This window comes from Triticum urartu, chromosome 5 (assembly GCF_003073215.2).
Source record: "Triticum urartu cultivar G1812 chromosome 5, Tu2.1, whole genome shotgun sequence".
NCBI lineage: Eukaryota > Viridiplantae > Streptophyta > Magnoliopsida > Poales > Poaceae > Triticum > Triticum urartu.
The window spans coordinates 555,811,323-555,835,644 of NC_053026.1; the positions used below are offsets into that span (position 1 = coordinate 555,811,323).

Here is a 24,322-nt window from a genome sequence, read left to right on the forward strand (position 1 = left end):
CGGAGGCACGTCAATAAGCAAGATGGCAGGAGCTCCGTGGCCGAAAGGTTCCTTTCCAGAGGTGTCCGGATTATGGCAACGGGAGTGGTTTTACATCACGGCTCCCAGAAGTGCCAAGTGGGCGGCTGCCCCCGCTTTTCGCTCGGGCCCCCCACCACAACTGATGTCATGGATTAGCAGAGGACTGAGCTGGGGTCCAGCCAAGGACGTGCCTATACTGCAAAGCCGCATTCAAGATCTCTTCGAGGGAGATTTTAATTTGGTTGTGGTAGTGCAAGTTATGCTAGTCCGTCGAGTCCAGCCCTGCAAACGCCGGCCCCTTCGCTTATGGGATTTCAACCCAGAAGGACCGTGTGCTATTCAAAGTTTCCCCGGCCTAACGCACGAGGAAATGTACAAGTCATTCTTCGGACCTCAAATAGAGTGTCCGAATACTACCGAGGACGTGGGCCTGAGTAGTAACCGCGCCGCCGAACAAGTAAGTAATCCTCTAGCCGAACACACCGTATTTTATTCATCATGATGTCATCTCTGAGAAATCGCTCTTTGACCAGGACTGGCTAACAGAAGCGAAGATGATTCGGTGTTCAGCCCCCCTCCCTAAGGGTTTGGAAAATCCGGTGCTGGAAAAGATGCTCGAGCTCGCACCTTGCCCGGAGCCCTCGAAGGAAGATACAGGGGGGAATAATATGGGCGAAAGCGGGCCCCCATCACTGCCAGTTCCAACCGAGGGAATGAGCGCCTCCATAAAGGAGGATAACCGGGGGAGGAAGAAGACCGCTTCTGAGGATCTAGAAGCCGAGGCCTCCAAACGAGAGAAGAAGTCTCCAACAGAGGGTCCTGCCTCGAGGGGTGCTCTTGCTACACAAAGTCCGCGGGAGGATCAGCCCTCCAACGAGTCGTAAGTGATTCAAAAAATACTTTCATAGTGAAGGTATACTACCTTTCCTCTGAGGAGAATAACCTTCGCATATATCATGCAGTTTGGGTCTTAGCCCTTCTCAGCTGAGCTCGTCTTCGGGGGATCTTCTTCCGGAGATGATGGAGAGCGAAATGCCTCCCCCGGACTCCTCCGCTCAAGAAGCGGGCGACCCCGAAGTGTCGTCACGGAGGGCCTCTCCGGATCCGGTGAGGCCAGAAGATAATCCCATAGTCACCCGAAGTCCCCGACGTCCGGCTCTCGAAGAGAGCAAACAAAAGAGTCCAGCACCGTCTGGTATGCGGTCGGACGTTCTGAGGGAGCTGTTGGAGCGAGCGGCCATCTCAGAAGAACACCGTACGCTAATGGGTACGGTGATGGAAAGAATTTCGTCCACCGAAAGCGGATTACATGAAGCCTTTATGAGTCTACTGACAGGCTTTGAGGTACGTGAAATGATATTTGATAGTACCGCACATGTTAGGTCTGCCCTGTGTAGATAGTAGCCCCTGAGACTCTGGTTGTCGTCGAGAACGGCGGCGAACAGAGGATCATAGTCCCAGGCAATAACCAGACTGCCTTTATGTGCAGGTGGTGGAAGCTCCGGTGGCTAGCCGGACTAGTGAGTTTGCCGAATTAAAGCGGCAACTGGATGCGGCAGACGCTGACATTGAGCTTGTTAACAAGCGGCTTGATGAATCACAGGGTAAGTAATGTTTTCTGGTGAATGTCACATAATAAGAGCAGCATGATGCCAGTATCTTTAATGTGTTGTGACTGCAGACGGAGCTGCCACCGTGGAGACCCTTCGGGCGGAACTCGCCCGAGCCAAGGAACAAGCGAGGGTTAGTAATGCGGCTGCTTTGAAGGCGGCCGAAGAGTTAAGAGCCGAGAAGGCTGCCCATTGCAAAAGCAAAGAAAAGATGGCCAAGATGGTCGTAGAATTAAAAGGCACTGCCGACCGTTGCCAGTTCCTTGAAGAAGAGAACCGAGTGAAGGCAGCGGACCTTGAGAAGGCCACGATGGCGACCAAAGACACTCGCTCTGCTATGAGGGCGAAGAAGGAGGAGCTGCGGGAAGCCAGGGATATTGCGGCTGGGAAGCCCTTTCTGCTGCAGAGGAAGTTCGGAGATCCGCGGTATGCCCCTCTGGATCGGCTATGGAGTTCGGCAGACGCATATATGGACTTGGCGGCAAGCGCTGTCGATGCGGTCGAATACTTCCGAGATCAGTCAGATCGTGAAGTAGACAAGCTGTTCTGGTCGCAATTTATCATTCCAGAGCGTCCGCTTCCCTTGACTGATCAGCTAGCCGAATGGGCCGAACTTAATAGGTTGTCCGGACTCGCCATGAGGTCCGTTGTAGATCATTTGTGGCCGGAGAAGCCGAAGCCGAACAGATATTTCAGCTTAGTGCAGCAGTTCCTTGGTGCGGTGTCACGCATCAACACATACTGGGCGGCGTGCATAGAAGGCTCGCGGATGGCCTTTGCCCGTGTCAAGGCATACTGGGCGGAGATGGATGCTACCACTGTTGCGGAGCAAGGTTCGGCCATAGGCCGAGTAGCTGCCGAGCACTATTTTGAAGAGGTTCTTGAGGGTGCTCGTTTGATAGAGTCCCAGTGCTCGAAGAATATTATGTTTGAGTGACATGTATTGCCATTGTAAACACAATGTTTTTATGAAATATAGTAAGGCTGCATTTATACTTTTGCCGGAAAGTAATATGATGCCTCTTGTGCGGCCGTTTATGTATATATGTATATAACCTGAAAGATTGCAGTCGTCGGCTTCAACCCTCACGCATATAATGCGGAGGTGCCCACAAAAGACGCGTGTTCACACTTAACTCAACGTCTTGGTCCTATTAAGGAGGTGATAGCGCAGCGAACGAGGCAACCGGACTATAAGCTTTAACACTTTCACTTAGCCATAGGAGTTTGACAGTGGGGCTACTAGATAGCCCCTGGTGGCTCCGCACTCTTCCAATCTCGGGGTGCGTACATGCCTGGTCGAAAAACGGCCCTTCGTTAAGGCAGAGGAATTCTAACATTCCGATAGGTCATCGAGTGGTTGACCAGTCTCACGCTATATCATGATAGTCAGTTTTCGGCTTTCTCTACTGAGGTGCTCGTCTGGATGAACCAGGGCACAATCGCAGTAGTTCTCCTGGTGCTGCCTTAGCCGATAAAGCGAAACGTAAGGTACCAAAACACAGGAGCCGGGCAAACCCAACATTTGACCAAAGACAATGATTCGGAGTTGATGCATATAAGGCCAAACTCGCGACGCCGAACACTCCCTAAGGTATTCGGTCTTTATGGTATAAACCGGGCCTAAATAGTGCCCTTTGTAAGAAGCCCCTTGTGTCCAGGTACGTGCATTATTCTAACATGGCCACATGCCAAGACGTCAGCATCCTTCTCAATTGTACTGAGAATTCGAGGGATGTGTATCAACAAGAGACAGTAAAAAAGGTTTACGTAGGGTCTTAATCTAAAAAGAATCCTTGGAGCGGGTCCCTGCTACATGTCTGCGCCTGTGTCTCCGTTGTGCCGTATCCTAGACGGGTGTAGCACGATGGTCATCTGTAAAAGAGAGGAACTTAGGTGAAAAAGTTGTCGTGCACAAAGGTGGTTTTTTAAAGAAACCATGTATAATTAAAAATGAGTAAAAAATTGCCATTTGTCTGCGCGCGTTGAGCCCCTTGTATTTGTAATAGGGGTGTGGCCCTCAATCCGGTATGAATTACATATAGCTGCGCCGGACTCGTCTAACCATGTCGTGGTCTTGACGACCTATCGAATGATTTAGTTTGTGAGGCCGTTTTTAGTGTGCGGCTGCTAAGGCAATCGCATTCTTTTCGGCGCGCAAAGATCGCTCGATATTTCCGTTCACTATAATGATGCCACATGGACCGGGCATCTTGAGCGTGAGGGAAGCGTAATGCGGTATTGCATTAAAGCGAGCAAAAGCTTCGCGTCCAAGTAGTGCTTGATAACCACTTTGGAACAGAGCAATGTGGAAGGTTAAATGTTCGCTACGGAAGTTATCGGGAAAGCCGAATATAACTTTTAGTAGCAGGGAGCCCGTGCAGTGAGCCCCTGGGCCTGGCGTTACTCCTTTAAAGGTAGTGTTGCTATGGCGGATTTTCGTTGGGTCTATCCCCATTTCGCGGATTGTATCATGGTATATCAGGTTTAAACTGCTGCCACCGTCCATCAGGACTCGTGTAAAGTGGTATCCATGAATTATTGGGTCTAATACCAGGGCAGCCCATCCTGCACGCCGGATACTTGCTGAGTAATCACGATGGTCGAAAGTGATCGTTTGAGACGACCAGTGGTAGGACTTCGCTGTCATAGGCCCTTGGGCATGTCTCTCTGGGAGTGTCGCTTTGCTTCCCTTGATCACGTGTAACATGTTGACTGTTTTGACTTCTGGTGGAAACTTCTTTTGTTCCCCAGTGTCTTGCTTGAGAGGCTCATCCTCGTATTCGCTTGGTGTATCCTCCCCCTTGTGTACGGCGTTGAGCTTGCCGGACTGCTTGAAGACCCAACATTCTCTATGGGTATGATTAGCGGGTTTACCAGGGGTGCTATGGATCTGACATACTTGGTCCAGAATTTTGTTTAGGCTGGACAGTTCGTCTCTGGCGCCTTTAGAGGGCGGCTTTTGCTGACTTGGCCGAGAGCTTTTGAATCCGGCGTTTACTGCCGTGCTCTTCGTGATGTCGTCTTTATTCCGGCGTTTGTTATTGTTGTTGCGCTGTGATTTTCCGTTTCCATCTCTAGCTTAGGATGTACTGGGGTCGCTGGTGCTGCATCTGGCTAGCCAGCTATCCTCACCCACGCAAAAGCGGGTCATGAGGCTTGTTAATGCTGCCATTGTTCTCGGCTTTTCTTGGCCGAGGTGTCTGGCAAGCCATTCATCACGGACACTATACTTAAAACCTGCCAAGGCTTCGGCGTCCGGACAGTCGACTATTTGGTTCTTTATAGTAAGAAACCTGTTCCAAAGCTTTCGGGCTGACTCTCCGGGCTATTGAGTTATATGACTCAAATCGTCCGCGTCCGGAGGTCGAACATAAGTCCCTTGAAAATTTGCCCGGAAAGCGTCTTCGAGCTCTTCCCAGCTTCCAATGGAGTTTTCGGGGAGGCTTGTAAGCCAGTGCCGAGCTGGCCCTTTGAGTTTGAGGGGTAAGTATTTAATGGCGTGGAGATCGTCTCCTCGAGTCATATGGATGTGGAGGATATAGTCCTCAATCTAGACCCCAGGGTCTGTTGTTCCGTCGTATGCCTCTATGTTTACGGGTTTGAATCCCTCTGGAAATTCATGGTCCAGCACTCATCGGTGAAACATAGGGGGTGTGCGGCGCCCCTGTATCTGGGCGTGTCGTGGTGTTTGGATGTTTGGTGTGTTGCATCGTGTGCTGGAGTGCGCTTGCGCAGTCCATAGATGGATCTAGTTGCTCCGTCCTTTTGATGCGAGCACTTGTGTGGATCGCGTATTGGCTTCTGTGCGGCGTTGCTTACCGCTCCATGTTGGCCGTGAGGTCGTCTATCCGGCCGGGTGGCCGTTTTAATTTTTGGTTGCGGGGGATCTAAGGCATCCTCATCGAATTCAGGTAGCAACTTCCGCTTCGGGTAGCTCTTGGTGAGGCGACTACCGCCATACTTCGCTGCTGTGTTGAGTACTTTACTCCATCTGATTTGGAGCGTGTCTTGCGCCGCCTTGAGCCTTTGCTTCTGCCTTTTTAGACTCCTTGCGGTGGCAACAAGCCTTTGATGGGCATTTTGTTGCTCCGGGCGTTTGTCCGGTGTTACGTCCTCCGGACTATTATCCTTGACAGAGTTGGTTTGTTCGGTTTGATTCTCCGCGTTGCCGTGGTCCGGCAGTGGTTCGCCCTGCTCTAACACTGGGTCTATATGATCATTATTTCTGTCAAGGCGGGATTTGGGGCGGCGCTTACGCCGCCGCTTTGACTGCTTCTCGAGGGGACAGCCCTTCGTTGCGTCCTTCCGTTCCTCGTCGTCGTTTTTCTTTGGTGTGTCCACCATGTATACGTCATGTGATGAGGTGGACGTCCAGTGCCCTATGGGCAGTGGTTCCTCTTTGTCTCTCGCATCGTCGTCCATACCGTCGATGTTTTCGGAGTCGAAGTCGAGCATGTCAGTTAAGTCATCGACAGTGGCTACTAAGTGGGTGGTGGGTGGGTCGCGAATTTCTTCGTCGTCCGCATCCCAGTCCTGCCGGACATAGTTCGGACAGGATCCTCCGCCCGATAAGGAGAGAGACCTTAACAGTTCAGTATGTCGCCAAAGGGCGAGTGCTGAAAAATATCCACGGAGGTAAATTTCATAATCGGCGCCCAATCAGATTCGATAGGAACGAGCGCAGGCGGTTCGGAGTCCGTGGCCGGAGAAGGATCCGGCAGTTTAACAACACGGCTCTCGTGCAAGGTAAAGTCGATGTTCGGCTCGATCGCCGCTGAGGGTAAGGCCTCCGTGGCGGGGTCCATCCACCCGTCCGCGGAAGGCGCAACTGGCTCCGAATTGAGGGTCGGAGCGGCTGCCGGTGCGATCTGCTTAACACTGTCCGATGGGAGATCTAAGTCATACTCATCGTGACCGCGTGGCGCACAAGGCAGATGTTCGAATCCGTCGAAGATCAAATCTCCATGGATATCGGCCGTGTAGTTTAAGCTTCCAAATCTGACCTGGTGGCCAGGGCCGTAACTTTCAATCTGCTCTAGATGGCCAAGCGAATTGGCCCGCAGTGCAAAGCCACCGAACACGAAGATCTGTCCGGGGAGAAAAGTCTCACCCTGAACTGCATCGCTATCGATAATAGTAGGAGCCATCAAGCCTAATGGCAACGACACAGAGGAACTCTCAATGAAAGCACCAATGTCGGTGTCAAAACCGGCGGATCTCGGGTAGGGGGTCCCGAACTGTGCGTCTAGGCCGGATAGTAACAGGAGGCAGGGGACACAATGTTTTACCCAGGTTCGGGCCCTCTTGATGGAGGTAAAACCCTACGTCCTGCTTGATTAATATTGATGATATGGGTAGTACAAGAGTAGATCTACCACGAGATCAGAGAGGCTAAACCCTAGAAGCTAGCATATGGTATGATTGTATGTCGTCCTACGGACTAAAACCCTCCGGTTTATATAGACACCGGAGAGGGTTAGGGTTACATAAGGTCGGTTACAAAGGAGGAGATATCCATATCCGTATTGCCTAGCTTGCCTTCCACGCCAAGTAGAGTCCCATCCGGACACGAGACGAAATCTTCAACCTTGTATCTTCATAGTCCAACAGTCCGGCCAAAGGATATAATCCGGCTGTCCGGAAACCCACTAATTCAGGACTCCCTCAGGCACCCTGCTAAAAAGGTTATAGCAGGCTATAGCGGAGATATAGCCGGCTATTTAAAACTGTGATATATATTCATCAAAAGCTTACATTTCTCTGTTAAAATACTATATAAATAAATAAAAGGCTCACATTTTCTATATAGTTTCTTTATATAAAAAGGCTCACGGAGGAGCGCGGCGACTATGTGCTAGTAGTATAACACCCCTCGCCTGTTCGGCCCAAATCCACTTCTCAGACACACACACACACACACACAAATCTCTTGCAAGCAAACCCCCCCCCCCCCCCCCCCCCCCCCCCCCAAATTCCCAGCCGAGAACGCACGGCTGGGGAAGAGAGGGTCGTCGGGAGGAGCAGAAGAAGGCGCGATTTGGGGGGCGAGGACGGATCGATGTCGGTGACGGGGACATCCGTGGCGGCGGCGGCGACCATGCTGGCCGCGGCGGCCGCCATCTTCATCACCTTCGTCGTCTGCTTCTACCTCTTCCTCTGCGCCAAGCGCTACCGGGGCGCCGCGCCCGCAATCGGCGGCGGCGGGGGAGCGGACGGCAGGGGCCGGGGGCCGCGGTTCGTCTTCGGGGGGCCCTGCCACGGGCGGGGCCTGGACGAGACGGCCATCGTGGCGCTGCCGCGCAGGGAGGTCGCCCAGGGGGACCCCGCGGCCGACTGCGCCGTCTGCATCACGGAGCTCGCCGCCGGGGAGGCCGCGCGCCTGCTGCCGCGGTGCGGCCACTCGTTCCACGTCGAGTGCGTCGACATGTGGCTCCGCTCGCACTCCACCTGCCCGCTCTGCCGGTGCGCGGTCGCCGACGAGGCGCCCACCGTGCAGCCCCCCGAGGCCGATCCGGAGTCGCCCATCTTCCCCACCAACGTGCTCTTCTTCGGCTCCCAGGACGCCGTGGCAACCGGCGGCACGCCGCGGCAGCCGGTGCCGCCGCAGCCTTCCCAGGGCCCGATCGCCGGCGTCGCGGCCGTGGTCGAGGCGGCCAGAGTGGCGGCCCTCCGGCGGCTGCTCGGCTGCGGCGGCGGGACGTCCCCGCCCCCGCCACCACCGCCGCCGCAGGCAGGCCGCGACCTGGAGATGGGCCCCGCGCAGGCCGGCGGCGAGAGCAGCACGCCGCGGCCGGCGAAACCGCAGCCAGGTTCTTGATGCCTCCTCCGCCCGCCGCTCTTTCCCCTCCGCATCTCCTTGAGCCATTTTGAGGCCACCAAAAAGGAAGCAAATTGTACATATTTCCTACAGTGTATGATAGTACGATTGAGGAACTGTATAATCCTGTGAACAAGATCTATGGAATGGATGGACACATCTCGGCGATTTCATGCCGCCAAATCCATGAGATCTGAGTGCTGTGCGGCACCGAGAAGAAGCACTGTTACTGTTAGTTTTGCAGATAATACTTACATTTTACCATGCAGTAATACTACTAGCAGCGCTTTCTGAATTCTGATGATGATGGCTGTCCATGTCGAGCAGTAGCCGAGTGTACTGTGGAGGCACATGCGCTCATATGGGACACGTAGGCAGATGTTGACTAGAGAAGCAGCTGGATCATGACGACGACGACAACAGCAACAAATATCCGAGTAGACCGTATTTCGTACGTATTTTGTTTTGTTGAGCTGGAGTACACCGTACTTGGCCTCGCTTCCCAGATACTCCGTCTCAGCAACAGGCCAAGCGATACCGACTCATTTGAAAATTGAACTGACCTAATTTTTTCGCCCCAATCAAATCATAAAAAGAATGAGGCCACATACAAAACAGCTGCCGGGTTTTACTTTTTGCAACCAGTCATTTTTTCAGCTCTTCCTCTGCCTCCTTGATTGTCCTCAAATTTAACCCAAATCCGTGCTTTCCTGCTTCAAGTCCCGTTCGCAATTCAGAGTGTATTTCGATCGTAGAGGAAATGGCGCAGACTCTGCTCATTTACATAGCTGGAGGAGATTCTTGCGTTCTCTCTCTATCGGGTCCGTCCTGAACAAGGGGAATTTGACCGCCTTGCATCCTCGCTTGCGCACACCCCAGGTCCATAGCTTATCCATCGTTACTGGTGATCCTCATCCATCCTATCTAAAGGATTTAAAAGACATTACAGAATTAGAATTTACTCTCCCGTTCTAAATTACTTATCATAGAAATGAATGTATCTAGAACTAAAATACATCTAGATACATCTATACCTACAACAAGTAATTCGGAAGGGAGGGAGTATTTGGTTTAGCCAAAGCTTAGCTCAGAACCTCACTACTCATCATATTTGGTCTGTTATTGCTATCGCACATAATTTCAAAAGTCATAATGATATTAGTGAAGAATGTCTTCAGCAGAGCTCTCCCAGCAAACGATCAACCTTAAAAACTATTCTCTCTGTCTCATAATATAAGAACGTTTTTAACACTAGTGTAGTGATAAAAATGTTGTTATATTATGGGACGGAGGGAGTACTATTTTCAACCAGATTCTAAAAACTATTTTTAAAGAATCTGTTTAGCGCATATCGTTATTCCCATCTAAGTGACTCAATCAAACTAGAAAAAAAATAAAAAAACAAAAAAAATGTCTGTACAAATCTTAGCTAAAAATCAATGACATATGACTTAAATGTGTAATCATACTTATATACTTTAGTAAAACTGATTTTGGATACATAAAAAATACCAAATATCTTATATTAACGGAAACATCAACACCCACACGTGTGGCGGTTTTACAACTCGTCCACACGCATGGATCATCGTCCAGTGCAGTTTGCACAATCTTGACATATTGAGGCAGAATTTGCATGCCGCGTAGGATGGGCTTGATGTGTGGATGTTGGAGAGTTTGCCCACACGGCCGCACCACGCTGTTTGCCAGCTGCGCTGTGTGGGTGAACTAGTTTCTACCCACACAGCCACCACCTAGTTCATGTGCGTGTAGGCGAACCGCTTTTTTCGCCCACATGACACTCCTACGTTGTGGATGGCAATTGCAGTTACGCGAACGTAGCAACTAGGTAAACACATATGGCAAATGTGATTCTTTGCTAGACGGCAACTACAGTTGCGCATACGTGGCAACCAGATAACACACACATGGCATCTGTGATTAACCATACATGGCAACTATGGTTGGGCCACACGTGACAACTAGGTAAACACACATGGCAACTAGGTAAATACACATGGCAACTACTGTCTGACCATATGTGGCAAGTAGTTAATCACACACGGCAACTACGGTTTAATTACATGCGACAACTACCATAAATTAGACATGGCAACTATAGTTAACCAAAACAGACAGAGTTGTCATACTTTTACAACTACACTTGTCATCCCGGATAACTACATCTGTCAACCAGGATGACAACTAAATCATCATCTCACGGGTACCTAACGTAGTTGTGCCAGAACGTGTGAGCATTTTTGCTTCATGCCACACGTGCGGGGTGAGATAAGTAAACTTGTTAGGCTTGTGGCACGAAATAGCCGCGCACACACGTGTGGGTAATTCTAATGTCCGCCCACACACAGCCCGCGTAGGCTGCCTCCTGCTCACATCACACATGATGTGTGAATGCATATCGAATATACCACACGTGTGGCAACTATCGCCGTCCTATATTAAAGGACAGATGAGTAGCAAATCCATATGAGAATTAGAATGTTTGTTCATAACACGAGACATTTTTCCGACCATGTTGGAAACTGAACCGTCTTATGTGAACATACCTAGGAACTTTCGGCGACCAAAAGACCCCAAATTTTCTAGCAGGGGAAAAGACGAGACTTTCCAACAAAAAGAGGAAGAAGAAAGATGGTTCCACCATATTCAAAGTTAGTGCTTCGGTCATCTCAACAAAACAAACTAAAGGGTTAGTGCTATGGTGGGCAACGGCCGAATACGATTATAGCAGGTAGCGTCCCATGATTAGCCAGAGCACGAACCCCCCCCCCCCCCCCCCCCCCCCAAAAAAAAAAGTGGTGGGTGGGCAAACAGCGGACCCAGAGGGAGGGGAGGTCCGGTCCGGTCTGGTCTCCGGCGCTACGGATAGGCATGGGCGTGCGTGTCGTTCTCATCGCCATGATCGCAACGCTACAAAGGCATCATCGTCCAGCATGATACTGGTACTAATCAATATGCATGGCCTACGCAGCAGCAAATGGGCATCACCATCCGTTGACGGTTCGAGCCCCCTCTCCTCTCCTCTCCTCTCTGATAATTGGATTACTGTTTCCTTTTTTTTGGAAAAGGGGGACTTCCCCGGTCTCTGCATCGGAAAGATGCATACGACCACTTTTATTAAAAAAGCAAATAGGTTCAACACAAGTCTACAAGTCTCACAAAAAGCCGCTCACAGAGCGCTGAAGAAGCAAAACAAATGCCACAGCCGGCCGGCAAGAGAAAGATAGAAAAACTAATTGCCTATCCTATTACATGACCGTCACCCAAACCGGCTGAAGATATCCCGTGCGACCATCTCCCATCGGATAGATCCAGTAACCAAACGCTACCTGGCCTCCGTCGGAGTGAGTAATGACCACATACGGATCAATGCAATGGCTCGGAATATAACCTGCAAAAAAATGAGTGTTGGATGTTCTGTTAAAGACTAAATCATTTCTACAATTCCACATAGCCCATAATAACGCACATACTCCAACACGAATATGTCTCGCTGTATGGGGTTCAATCCCATCCAACCACGTTCTGAATAACGTATTAATATTCTGTGGAGGAGTAATATTAAAGGCTATTGTCACTGACTGCCATAAATTTTTTGCCATAGGACAATCGAGAAAGAGGTGTTTAATAGTTTCATCTGTATCACAAAAGCTACACCAACTAGATCCATTCCAGTTGCGTTTAATCAAGTTGTCCTTAGTTAAAATGACTTGTTTATGCACAAACCACATGAACACTTTAACTCTCAAAGGGACTTTGACTTGCCATACATGTTTCGACTTTGGAATAGAACTAGAGTTAATGATATCCACGTACATAGATTTAACTGTGAAAACTCCATTCGTCGTAAGCTTCCAACATAACCGATCTGGGCGCTGAGAAAGTTGAACCTCCATCAGTCTTCTCACAAGATGGAGCCAAGCTTCCCAACGGTTACCGGCTAAAGCTCTCCTGAAGCTTATATTAAGAGGCGTGGACTGACACACCGTCTGAACGGTCGCATCTCTTCGTTGAACAATACGATAGAGAGAAGGATACTGAACCGCCAATGGCGTATCCCCTAGCCAGGTATCCTCCCAGAACCTTGTAGACGTACCGTTACCGATAACCATCTTGGTTCGGTTAAAGAATAGCGACTTAACTCGCATCAGGCCTTTCCAGAAAGGCGAATCCGTCGGCCTCACCGTTACCTGGGATAAGGTCTTGGAATGAAGGTACTTATTACGCAGAATCTGGGCCCAAGTGGCGTCGGTCTCTCGCGAGAGCTTATATAGCCATTTACTGAGGAGACATTTGTTCTTAACCTCCAGATTTTCGACCCCTAGACCCTCTTGGTCCTTAGGTCGACAAATAATGTTCCATTTAGCTAATCTATACTTTCTCTTCAACCCATCGCTTTGCCAGAAGAAACGAGATCGATAGAAATCGAGTCTTTTCCGAACACCCACTGGTACTTCGAAAAAAGACAAAAGGAACATGGGCATACTAGTGAACACCGAGTTAATAAGAACTAACCGTCCTCCATATGACATCAGTTTGCCTTTCCAACATCCCAATTTCTTCTCAAAACGATCCTCAATGCACTTTCATTCGCTATTTGTTAGCTTACGGTGGTGAATGGGTATACCTAAATACGTAAAAGGTAACGCCCCCAATTCACACCCGAACAGTTGCTTATATGCCTCTTGTTCTTCCTTGGCTCTACCAAAGCAGAACAATTCATTCTTGTGGAAATTAATTTTCAGACCAGACAACTGTTCGAACAAGCATAACACCAACTTCATGTTTCTCGCCTTCGCCAAGTCATGCTCCATAAAGATGATAGTATCATCAGCGTACTGTAGGACAGATACACCTCCATCCATTAGATGAGGTACCAGGCTACCTACTTGTCCTGCATCCTTAGCCCTCCCTATTAGAATTGTCAACATGTCAGCTACAATGTTGAACAGAATAGGTGACATTGGATCTCCTTGTCTCAGGCCCTTATGTGTTTGGAAATAACGACCTATGTCATCATTCATTTTGATTCCAACACTCCTTGTTGCGTAAAAGATTCTATCCGACGACGCCAAGCGGGATCAAAACCTTTCATCCTCAACGCCTGTTGAAGGAATGGCCATTTGACTTTGTCGTACACTTTTTCGAAATTCACTTTGAAAACCACCTCATCTAGTTTTTTCATATGAATTTCATGGAGCGTTTCATGCAGGACCACCACCCCTTCAAGGATGTTCCTATCTGGCATGAAAGTAGTTTGGGAAGGCTGCACCACAAAATGCGTAATCTGTGTGAGTCTATTAGTCTCAACATTGGTGAAGATTTTGAAACTTACATTCAAAAGACAGATGGGCCTAAACTGCTCAATTCGGACCGCCTCTGTCTTCTTTGGCGACAAAGTAATAGTTCCAAAATTCAGACGAAACAATTGAAGCTGTCCAACAAATAAGTCGTGGAACATCGGAAGCAAATCTCCTTTAATAATATGCCAGCATCTCTTATAGAACTCCGCCGGGAATCCATCCGGCCCTAGAGCAGAGTTACGCTTCATCTGAGCAATAGCTTCGAACACCTTTTTCTCGGAAAATGGGGTTGTTAAGATATCATTTTCATCTAAAGCCAACTGTAGGATATCCTCGTTCCGCGACTCATCAGGCGAGACGAAATTATCCTCCGGAGGCCTAGGATATCCTCGTTCCGCGACTCATCAGGCGAGACGAAATTATCCTCCGGAGGCCCAAATAACTTTTTATAATACTCAGTGATGTAAACTTTTAAATTTTCCTGCCCTACAATTGTCCCTTCTTCTTATAATACTGTTTCCCTGCCTGGCTGCTTCGGTCTCATCCAGCGGCGAAATGATTCCTGTTTTCTTTTTCTCCCTCTCTCTCGCCTTCAATCCTCTACAGGATTCTGACAGCCTGTGCGAGGTGTGATTTTGTAGCGGCGACTGAGCTGCTATCTTATCTTGGTTGTATTTTTCTTTCTTAAGTGACAGACGCGCATAGTCAAGCATGTCTCTTTCTTTTGCCCATTCATCCCAGGAAAATATCCGCAAAATGGTGCTCTCTTAATCAAACGATATTTTAAGCTGCTGTCTTATCTTGGTTGGCTGTATTTCTCTTTTCTTAATAACTGATGACGAGCTTAGTCAAGCGTGTCTCTTTCTTTTGTTCATCGAAGAAATATGCACAGTGTCACCCTCTCAATCAGACGATATTTTAGGGTTTTTTTCAGCATCCAGAAGCTTTGCTGGTCGATGTATTGGGAAGAAGTGGAAAAGCAAACAAGCACAAGGGCTCCGGTGCCACAAAGTGGCACGGAAATAGCCTGGGATCCGGGCGGGCGGCAATGATCACTGCTAATTACAGGAAACAATGCTTGACAGTCCAGACCCCCTCCATCGAGAAGAGACGGGCAGGCAGAGGCAGTACCGGTCGCACAGCGGGCAGGCAGTATGTGATGGAGGTCCATGCCAATTTTATTTATTTTCGAGGCAAAAGGTCCATGCCAAATGCAGCGAGCGCAGCAGCTCGATGCGGCCCGGATGGGTTATGTTTGGCAGAACGAAGACAGATAGAGGTAGCCAAACGAATACTTTTGCATCACTTTTTATAACCTCTCCCGAAAATTCATCAATATCTACACCATCCTCCATCCATCCTTACTCGAACAAGAGCAGGCCATCATGTCCGGAGCATGGACACGACGAGATCTACGCCCGTTTCCCCTCACCGGCAATGGCCAGCCTGACGGAGCCGAGCTCGTCACCAGAGCTGAGCCCTCTCCCTGATCATGTTGGAAATGGGGTGCCAGCCCGCCGTCAGCCACGGCTTCTTGGTCGCCGGCGACGCGAAGTTGAGCTCGAACATCTCCTTGCTCACGTTGCCGCCCTCGCAGAAGCCCACCAGCCGGGCCACGATGTCGGCGCTCTCCTCGATGTGCGCCTCGTCGTCCGGGTCCGTCCACAGCTTGCTCGCCAGCTGCAGCTTCCGCTGCTTCGCCTCCAGGGGCACCCGCCACTTGATGAACAGCCGCTCCCGCTCCTCCTCCGTCATCTTGGACCCCATCCGCCTCGCCAGAAACTCCCGCTCGTTCCTCAGCGCCTTGATGCTGCAATTGTGCAAAAATGAACGAAAGCTGAGCCATTTGGAGCTAAATGGTTTGTGACATTCAGTGACGACTGATGAAACATTTTGACTTGGACTGATCGTGTTTACATCACAGACAAGGACGTGCATATTAACTCATGGCTAACTACAACTTAAAAAAAAGACTGATGCCTAACTAGCAGAGACGTATGAACATGACGACGAAATATGTTCATAATCAGAGAAAAGGTTGTGGTTGTTGAATGATGGTGAACTAGCACAGACGTATGAACATGACGAAATCTGTGCATAATCATAGAAAAGGTTGTGGTTGTTGAATAATGGCTAACTAGCACACAAATATGAACATGACGAAATATGTGCATAAATCATAGACAAGGTTATGGTTGTTGAATGATACCTAACTGAAATGACTAAAGCTCATCGCAGTAGGGTTTCGACAACATCTCTCTTTTCTAGTACTATCCCACTCTACTTTCTTGCTTCTAGAGTTAACCAACATAATCTGTAAAACAGAAAGAAAAAAAGATGACAGGCAACATATTTACCTTGAGGCTCGAGAAACTGCATGCTCGTCACCAGGTGCAGCAGGGCTTGCATCACCGACCTCAGCCAAATGCTGCTGCAACCACAACAGTCTTCGGACTTCGACTTCGATGTATATCTGGTCTGCCGTGTCCCCCCTGAATAGCCGATAGAACTGGGTCCTGTGTATGATCGATACGTAACAGATATCCCAAAGCTGGATAATGTGCTGCATCTGCTCCTTAAATAATCTCTCCCATGACTCAGGGCCGTCTTGTAGACATCCGGCATTCTCTTGTGGATCTTCTTCCATGTCATTTGGTTTGCCTTCATTAGATTCCAACTCCAAGACCTGTAAGAACATTTCAAGGCAACTATTTTAGCTGGAAAAACAAAATAACTCCAGAATGACCAACAAGTGAATTTGAACGCAAGACCAGGACCTGGCAGACAAGCAGCTGCTTTTGGTACTGAAGTTTCGCCACCCGCTCCTTCAGCTCTGTCACGTAATCCCTGATGTTCCTTACATTTTCTTCAGCAGCATTTTGGAACATCCTCTGCATCTTTTTCATGTTCACTGAGCCGGATCCCCTGTTGCGCGGCGCTTCATCACGCGACGATATATCTCCAGTGTCTTCACTCTTGGCGGGAGTAGCTTTTCCTGAATCCTCATGAGACGCAGTGTGACTGTCTGGAGCTCTGTTCTCAACTTCTGGCTCCAAAGTTCTGGTAGAAGAGTCAGGAGAGCAAGGTGCTCGTGCTAGATTTGGTCTGTTCAGGTTGCTCACGCCCAGTGGAAGAAGCATCCTCCTCTTCTTTTTTGACGCATTGGACTTTGTGGACGACTCATTACACTGCGTGCCAGCATTTGGAAGTGACATGACCAATTTGTCAATAGACCTCTGTACATTTTCTAGTTTCGCCTCAAGTTTAGCAATGTCACTGCCTTGCATATGCAGCCTGGTAATTTCATCTTTCAGATCAGACCCATTTCCTTCATCTGTAATCATCTCAACATCTCTGTTCTGAGATCTCACAGACTGCATCTCCCTGATTTCTGCCTGAAGTTTTGCAATAGTTTCCGCTGCATCTTGGTTGCCATGTTTGTGGCACTCAACCTCCTTGTGCAATACTTCAATAGCTCGGTTCGCTTCAACCTCAAGCTGTTGCTGTAGCTGCTCGAGCTTGCGAATTTCATGCTTTAGCATAAATGGAGCAGTCGATGATTGCCTGATTGAATTCCTTATCTTGACCATTCTACTAGGCTGTAGTGACCCAGAAAATGTGAGGCACTTTCGGGCCGTTTGTGGCGAGTCAAAGGAATTCCACCCCTAAAAAAATGATGGATTTGGAAAATATTTAGTTAACAGCAGAAGAAATACGTTCCTGATGGGAAAAAGGCAAAAATCTTACTTGCTTGTCACCCATCTTCTTTCGTAGTTCTTCGAGTTGTGAACGTGCATTATCTCGTTCTTTCCTGAGTTCTTCCATTTCTATTTCCATCTGCAAGGTTCACTCTATTATACTAGACCAATTGCAAAATTAAATACAGTGAATCCTCAAAAGGTAAAAGCAAGCATTTCATCCTTGCTCAGAGACCACCTTACCTGTTTAATTTTGCTGTCCTTCTCCATTATGAGGATCTCAGAAGGGGAGGCATGGTCGGCAGTCCTTTGTCCTGCTTGTAACCTAGCAACTTCCATTTGAAGCTGCTTCACAAGTTGCTTGTCAGATATAACCTGTATGGACAATGAAATGGTAAGTTGGTTTCAACAACCAAAAGGTGTGACAAAGAACCTCATAGTCACAGCTCTTACCATATTAACTTTTGCAGTATTTGTGACCTCCTTGGCACAGGTTGCAAAGAATAAAGTATTTCTAGATTGTTCTACGTATGTCAGGGCTGGGCTCATGGTACAGATAATGGCTGTTCTTGCATTCCCACCCAAAGAAAGTTGCAAAATACGTGTGAGCTTCGAATCCCGATATGGTATGTGTCCACTTCTTTTCTCCGAGCTGCAATCCAAATTTATATTTAAGAATCCTCAAATAAATAATAATTGGTCTGTTTGAAGTTCCGACAAGGATGAAAACTCTTTTCCTCAGACATTGCTGTTAAAATTAAGAAACCTATGCAGATGCTGGCTGTAATATCTTACTAACATAATCTTAGTGCTAACTGCTAGTCCACATAACCTTTCTAATTATAAGCATTGCTGAAGGGGTGCACAGTTTCTGAAACTCAGGTATAATTTGTAGCATCTTTAAGTACTAATTATCTGCATCAATGATAGTTTATGCAAATTTGTAGCATCTTTTAGATATTTGTCAGGTTCATTAGAAAAACATGTGGAGGAGCAAACTGAACTTAATGCAGTAACCATATCATTTTAGTGGTTATCTAAGTATTTACCATGGTTCATGCTGCTAACCTGTGAGGTACTCTAATTAAATGTACAATGAGAACCAAAAATTGTAGGTAACATAAATGAATTGATTTGAATGAAATAACCATCCAGTAATAGTTTAATATGATGAGTTTTATCACCCTGCAATATGATAAAACTACTGTTTATTAGTCATCAATAGTTTGAACTTTCAGTCATTTAGCCAACAGACCCGAGAATCTATTACTATGAGATGTTTAACAAAAGAGAAAATTTTCATATACACAAAATGACTCGCTCAAAATTGTTGGAATTGGACTAACTAGGTGCATAATAACATCTTTCACTTCATAAAATGCCTTTGTAAAAATATGTTCATCTGATGCATTTCATTTACACTTCAGTTGAGCACTTCTGTATGAAATTCATTAGTAGCTAAGTTGCCACACTAACTTGAGAGATTGTTACATATCCAACAAATAGCTAGAGTTAAGACTAAAGAAACGGTGCATCTAAGTAATTTGGGAACTAGTTTTCAAATGAATGCAGGGAAAAAGCTATTAAAGCCATGTGGACCAAATTTCCTATGTAGAAGTGCCTTTACAAAAAAAAATCAGACCTTAGCTTCCGGATGACTTTAGTCAAAGTCAACAAACTGCGATTTATGTGGGATCCTTCTTTCAATCTTGCACCAATTGCTTGTGTTTGTGCAGCCCGTTCGCTTCCAGCAAGGTCAACAAAGTTCTACAAACAAAGCAAAAACCAAATCGTTACGACCATGGACAACGAAAATCGTCATACCACATGCCAAAACTAAAAGTAGGACAGTATGCTTACTAGACTGGCAACAAAAGATTTGACACAGCCTGATACCTCACGGAGCCTACTCTCCACTGTCTGCATAGAGATATACACACAAAAGAAACATTACTTCTTTGCTCAATACATTTTCCTTTGAAAGGTTTAATGTAAACAGGAAATGTTTTTCTCATATACCAGCTTAATGATTTGGTGGGAGCGTGAGCTAGCATCGTTTAGTGCAGTCTCCCCAACTTGTCTTTGTTCTGCAGTTATTTGGTAGATCAGTAACAAAATATCACATAATTAACAGTACATATTTCTTCACAAATAGTAATAACCTTCACAAATGCTGATTAGATGCCTCAGATGTTCTTTGTCCTTGGCAACTTGTTCATCCAACTTATCCACAATGGGTCCTTTCTGTGAAACCAAAATATGTTTTTACAAGATCATTACATCATGAAGGGGAATTTCTTAAGGACAGTGTATTGTTGAGCCAACAAACCTCAGGATCGTCTAACAGCCGAAGGGAACCAGAGCCAGGTTTTAAAAGATCCTTCACATCCTCATTGTAGATTTCCATAGCAGATATCTTGATAGTAAATTCCCTCTCAGGAGTCTAAGCAATAGACAAAAGCCAGAAATGGTTATGTCTTACAAACATGTAGCAGACTTTACAGACTTGTTGTTTCAGAAGATGCACAAAACTCACATTTTCTATGTGCCTGTATAAATCACTAACAGCACTCTCTGTCACACCTCTCATGGTAAATGTCTTGCCACTGCTAGTCTGACCATAGGCAAAAATAGTGGCTGCAAAACAAAGATAAGAAAAAGGTCATTGGCAAATGAGCATTCTACTAGCACCAGTCTTGAAAGTAAGCACTAATCTACCATTAATGCCTGTCAATGCAGACATGGCAACATCCTTAGCTCCATCTTCATAAACCAGACCCGTCTGACAACTCTGCCCAAACACCTTATCTGCAAGGGGTACATAGGCATTAATTAGTCAAAGAAGATCACTTCTTTGCAACAGAATCGATTGATTTGATCTCTGGACATAGTACCAAAAGTGTAAGAGGTGGGTGCAGCCCGGTCCTGTGGGGGGCCCTTGTATAGAATTGTCTGGCTATCAGCACATTCCCACACAACCTGATCCTTCATGGCCAGCTCCTTCTTGCTCAATGGTCGCACCCTAACCGTGACAAATATTTTCTCCTCCTTGGACTTGGAGCTACCACCAGGGGTAAGGGTTGGTGCACGCTCAATCTTTGACATAGGGGTGCTTGGTGGCCTTGATGCAGCCATGTCTTTTAGTTCTTGTTGGTGTACAAAGTCCTACGATCTGAACTGCAGCCAGAAGGCTGGGAAACAAGAAGTCAGCCTTAACTATTACGGAAAGGGACAGTGGCAATTGTCAGGTTCAATTTTCTAAAGAGTAATACGGATATAAAATGAAGTAAGAGCCTCATCATCAGCCATCAAAAACACTAATACTGAGAAAGTGAGAATGTGGGAAACAATTTCAAAGAATGCAGGATATGTTGCTACTATGATCTGCACAGTTAGGTGCCTCCGGTTGCTGATCAATGCAATAAACAGTCATTAAGTTCTAACAACAGAAATAAACAAGTCGTATCAGTTAGGTGCCTCTGGTTGCTGATCAATCCAATAAACAGTCATTAAGTTCCAACGACAGAAATAAATAAGCGTATCAGATTTTACTTCACCATTTATGACTATTATTACACAGCTATCAGGCCAGCAACGGTCCCAAATTTCGAATCATCAATCTCTGCATTTCCTCTAGCTGATTAAATGGCCCTCTAATACAGCTTCCACTGAACAATACGAGCACAAATCCGGATGTTAACTAATTTCCTGATAGGCATGTGGTAGCTGCATTCGCGCGGGTCAGGATCAGATGCCACAGTTTCCTATTCCAAACTACCGTAAGCACACCCCAAAAATAAAAGGAATCATCATCGACACCGGCCGAACTCTCGTAAAGCCAAATGCATCTCAAACGCTAGTAAGTGGGTTACCCGAGAGCCCAGCGCAATCGCTTACCTAAACCGGGCTGGCGAGCGGGGATACTCGGCCGAAGCCCTCAATTCCTCCGGAAACAGAAGCTGCTATCAGTCAACAGTCCGCGCCGCGCAGGCAGCAAGCAAAATCCGGAACAGACTGGAGACAGGGAAGGGTGAGGGTCAGCGTAAACGAAACTGCAGGAGCAATCCAGGCGGGGGGTTAGGGTTCGTCACCAGCGACTGAAATCGGGCCAATCTCGGAGGGATCTCCGCGTCGCTGCCCGGCGAGCGAAGCGGGGGAGGAAAGCGCCGGCCGCGGGCGGAATCCCTCGGAGGCGGAGGCGCGCTCGGGGGGGGGGGGGGGGGGGGGGGGGGGGGGGGGGGGGGGGGGGGGGGGGGGGGGGCGGAGAGGAGGGCGCCCTCGCTCGCTGGATGACGCCGTGGCGAATGGGGGAGGGGAGAGGACGAAGGAGGAGAGAAGTCGTGCGAGCGGAGCGGGCGGGGGTAAGTGAGGCCGGCGGGGCCGCAACGGCTAGTTCAGATTTGGAAAGGCGTTACCAGAAGCCCCGCGCAACTCGCTGCGACGTGGGCCACGGTAGGCTCGCATGGCGCCTGGACCTACCTGTCGGCGAGCGGAGTTTTATGGTAGGTTTCGGTTTCAGGTGCTTCGCACTACGGGGAGCTGTCTATGGCCGCTAGCCGCCACCGGTAGGCTACCACGGGCGTAAGCTCGGGAATCGGGACGGCTGTGACTTTTGAATTTCAATTTGAACAAAATTTGCATTATATAATCGGCTTGATATCCGTGCAGGGATTCCAGCGCGAGCTGCTCTGTAGTGTATCCAGCAGCAACGTTTGTATCCAGCACTGGTGCGTCATCCCAACCAACTCCGTCATCTCCATTTAGGTGGCGTTTGGTTCGAGGGCAAGGCTGGATTGGCTAAGGATATCACTAGCCAACTGGTTAGGGATAACCACCTTTTGTTGTTTGGTTGAAGTGTTGACCTCTTTTCTATTAGAAGGTGAGATTACCCGTACATATGCATTTCTAGTTATATTTTTTTGAAATCTCATTATACCATATTCTTGTGCTGATTGTTGTCACCATCCGAAATTATTACCTTTTTTATTACTGAAAATTGTCACCTATGAACCACATTTGGAAGTCAAACAGATTGATTTTTCTGAAAGTGCATATTACAACCGCTTTTAAGCAAGCAAATAACGCCTGAATCTGGGATTTGCATAACGTCAAACACAACATAAAAAAAGCATCAGTATTCAGCGTTGTGGTCGTGCCTCTATTTGGGAAAACAACAGACATATATGTTTCTGCAGTTTTAGCATGTCAACCAAACTGGAGCAGAGCGCTCTACTTTTCCATGGTTGATGCAGAGAAACGAGGAGAGAGATCGGATCGGAGAATAGACAAGAATAAAGGAGAGAAGAGAAGCATCGCGATTCCACGCCGCCGGCGCTCGCCGAGCGCAGCCGCCGCCTCTACCCATTCCATGCCGCCGGTGCTGCCCGTTACCCGCCGCCGACGCTCGCCGAGCGCAGCCGTCGCCGGTACCATTCCACGCTGTCGGATCCCCTGATTTCCCACCGCCGCGGCCAGATCCAGATCCAAAATCGCCCACAAGCCGCTGGCCTCTCATACCGTCGCCGAGAGGTGAGAAAGGGGCTGGTTCTGTCGCTCAGGTCAGATGCGGGAAGATAACGTTTCGGGGCTGCAGGAGGTGACCGAAGTGCAGCGAGTGCGGGTGGTTGCCACCATCTGTCAGATTTTCGCGGACAGCCTCAGCCAGTTTTAATATTCGGGAATCGTGGCTGCCCTCAACCAGCCCATCCTGTCGTCTAAACAGCTGCTATCCCTGAAAAAGGTGGCTATCCCTATCCCATCCTCGGATAGCCACACAACCAAACGCCACCTTAGGCTGATTATATCGGAGGTAACAACATCTACGATCGCCATGGACAAATCCGGTCCTTCAAACGCTCACGAACGTGGTGATTTACTTGTTGTCGGAGCTATCCTCGCCATCGTTGTTCTCTTTCTCCTTTTTCGTTGGCAGTCCGGCCATGGCATGGACCGTCTGATTCTGCTTTCGGGTAAGGGCGCGCGTGTTCCTCCGTTGTCGTTTCTTTATGATGCGAGCGCGGATGGCTTCCTCCTTTGTGGCCGCCAGCGCCGCCGCCTCAGCCACCTCCGCCATCGCCATTTCCGCTGTGATACGGGCCTCGACGGCCCTTATGCTCTCCTTCCAGGGTGGGCTGACTGTTTCTGGTGGGACTCATAATCTGCCCGATCCGTGATAGGGAAGGAGAGATTTTTTGGCTGCCGGGACCGCGATGATTCAGCCCCAGAGGACCCGAGCGCCCGTTGAGCCGACGCTATGGAGTCGCGCCGGACAGATCCGTCCGTTGGTCGGGCGTTGTCCTCTCGGGAGCGGCGGAGTGCAATGTGGACCGCCATTGCCTCCTCCAACCCATACGGGATGACACCCCAGTCGACGGATCCGGACTGGTCGGAGTCTGATCCGCTGCCCGCCATGCGGGAGACGGCTGAAAATCGTCGGAGGTGAGCTCGGGTGGCGGAGGGAGTGGGGGAGAGGAGGGTGAAGTGGTTAAGGTTTGGTCCGACGAAGGATGGGACGAATTTATATGGGGTCGGGTGGGCTAGCGTGGGCCGGCTCTGACGTGGCAAATGCGCCCGGGAACCCCATATCCGCCCCATATTTGGGCTAGATATGAGGGTTCCAATCAGTCCGGGCGTTTGAGGCCCATTTGAGGCGTCTGTCTAGGTCAAAATTTTGTGACCGGTCGTTTAAGGAAGGTTTGGGGTGTCCGTCTGTAGATGCTCTAACTTAGTTAGGGGGTGTTTGGTTCCAAGGACTTTTTGTGTTGGAACTAGAAAAAATCCCTAGCAAACCAAACAGGATGGGACTTTTTGCTAAAAGTCCTTAGAAGCACCCCCTTAAGAGTCTTTTTC

At 48.4% G+C, this 24,322-nt stretch overlaps 2 protein-coding genes across 2 annotated transcripts; one reads left to right on the forward strand and one right to left on the reverse strand.

Moving 5' to 3' along the window:
- Positions 1–7,595: 7,595 nt before the first annotated feature.
- On the forward strand, positions 7,596–8,746 carry LOC125510655 (E3 ubiquitin-protein ligase EL5-like). Its single transcript, XM_048675897.1, has one exon. The coding sequence runs from the start codon at positions 7,693–7,695 to the stop codon at positions 8,449–8,451; it is 759 nt and encodes a 252-aa protein (XP_048531854.1). The 5' UTR covers positions 7,596–7,692; the 3' UTR covers positions 8,452–8,746.
- Positions 8,747–15,055: 6,309 nt separating this feature from the next.
- LOC125510656 (kinesin-like protein KIN-7A) lies at positions 15,056–21,723 on the reverse strand. Its single transcript, XM_048675898.1, has 16 exons — positions 21,565–21,723; positions 21,371–21,487; positions 20,368–20,664; positions 20,192–20,281; positions 20,010–20,110; positions 19,803–19,916; positions 19,636–19,717; positions 19,493–19,560; positions 19,334–19,393; positions 19,116–19,240; positions 17,927–18,125; positions 17,717–17,848; positions 17,523–17,612; positions 16,553–17,440; positions 16,133–16,461; positions 15,056–15,585 (listed from the first exon to the last, which is right to left on the reverse strand). The coding sequence occupies exons 3-16, from the start codon at positions 20,606–20,608 to the stop codon at positions 15,240–15,242; spliced, it is 2,865 nt and encodes a 954-aa protein (XP_048531855.1). The 5' UTR covers positions 20,609–20,664; positions 21,371–21,487; positions 21,565–21,723; the 3' UTR covers positions 15,056–15,239.
- Positions 21,724–24,322: the final 2,599 nt, after the last annotated feature.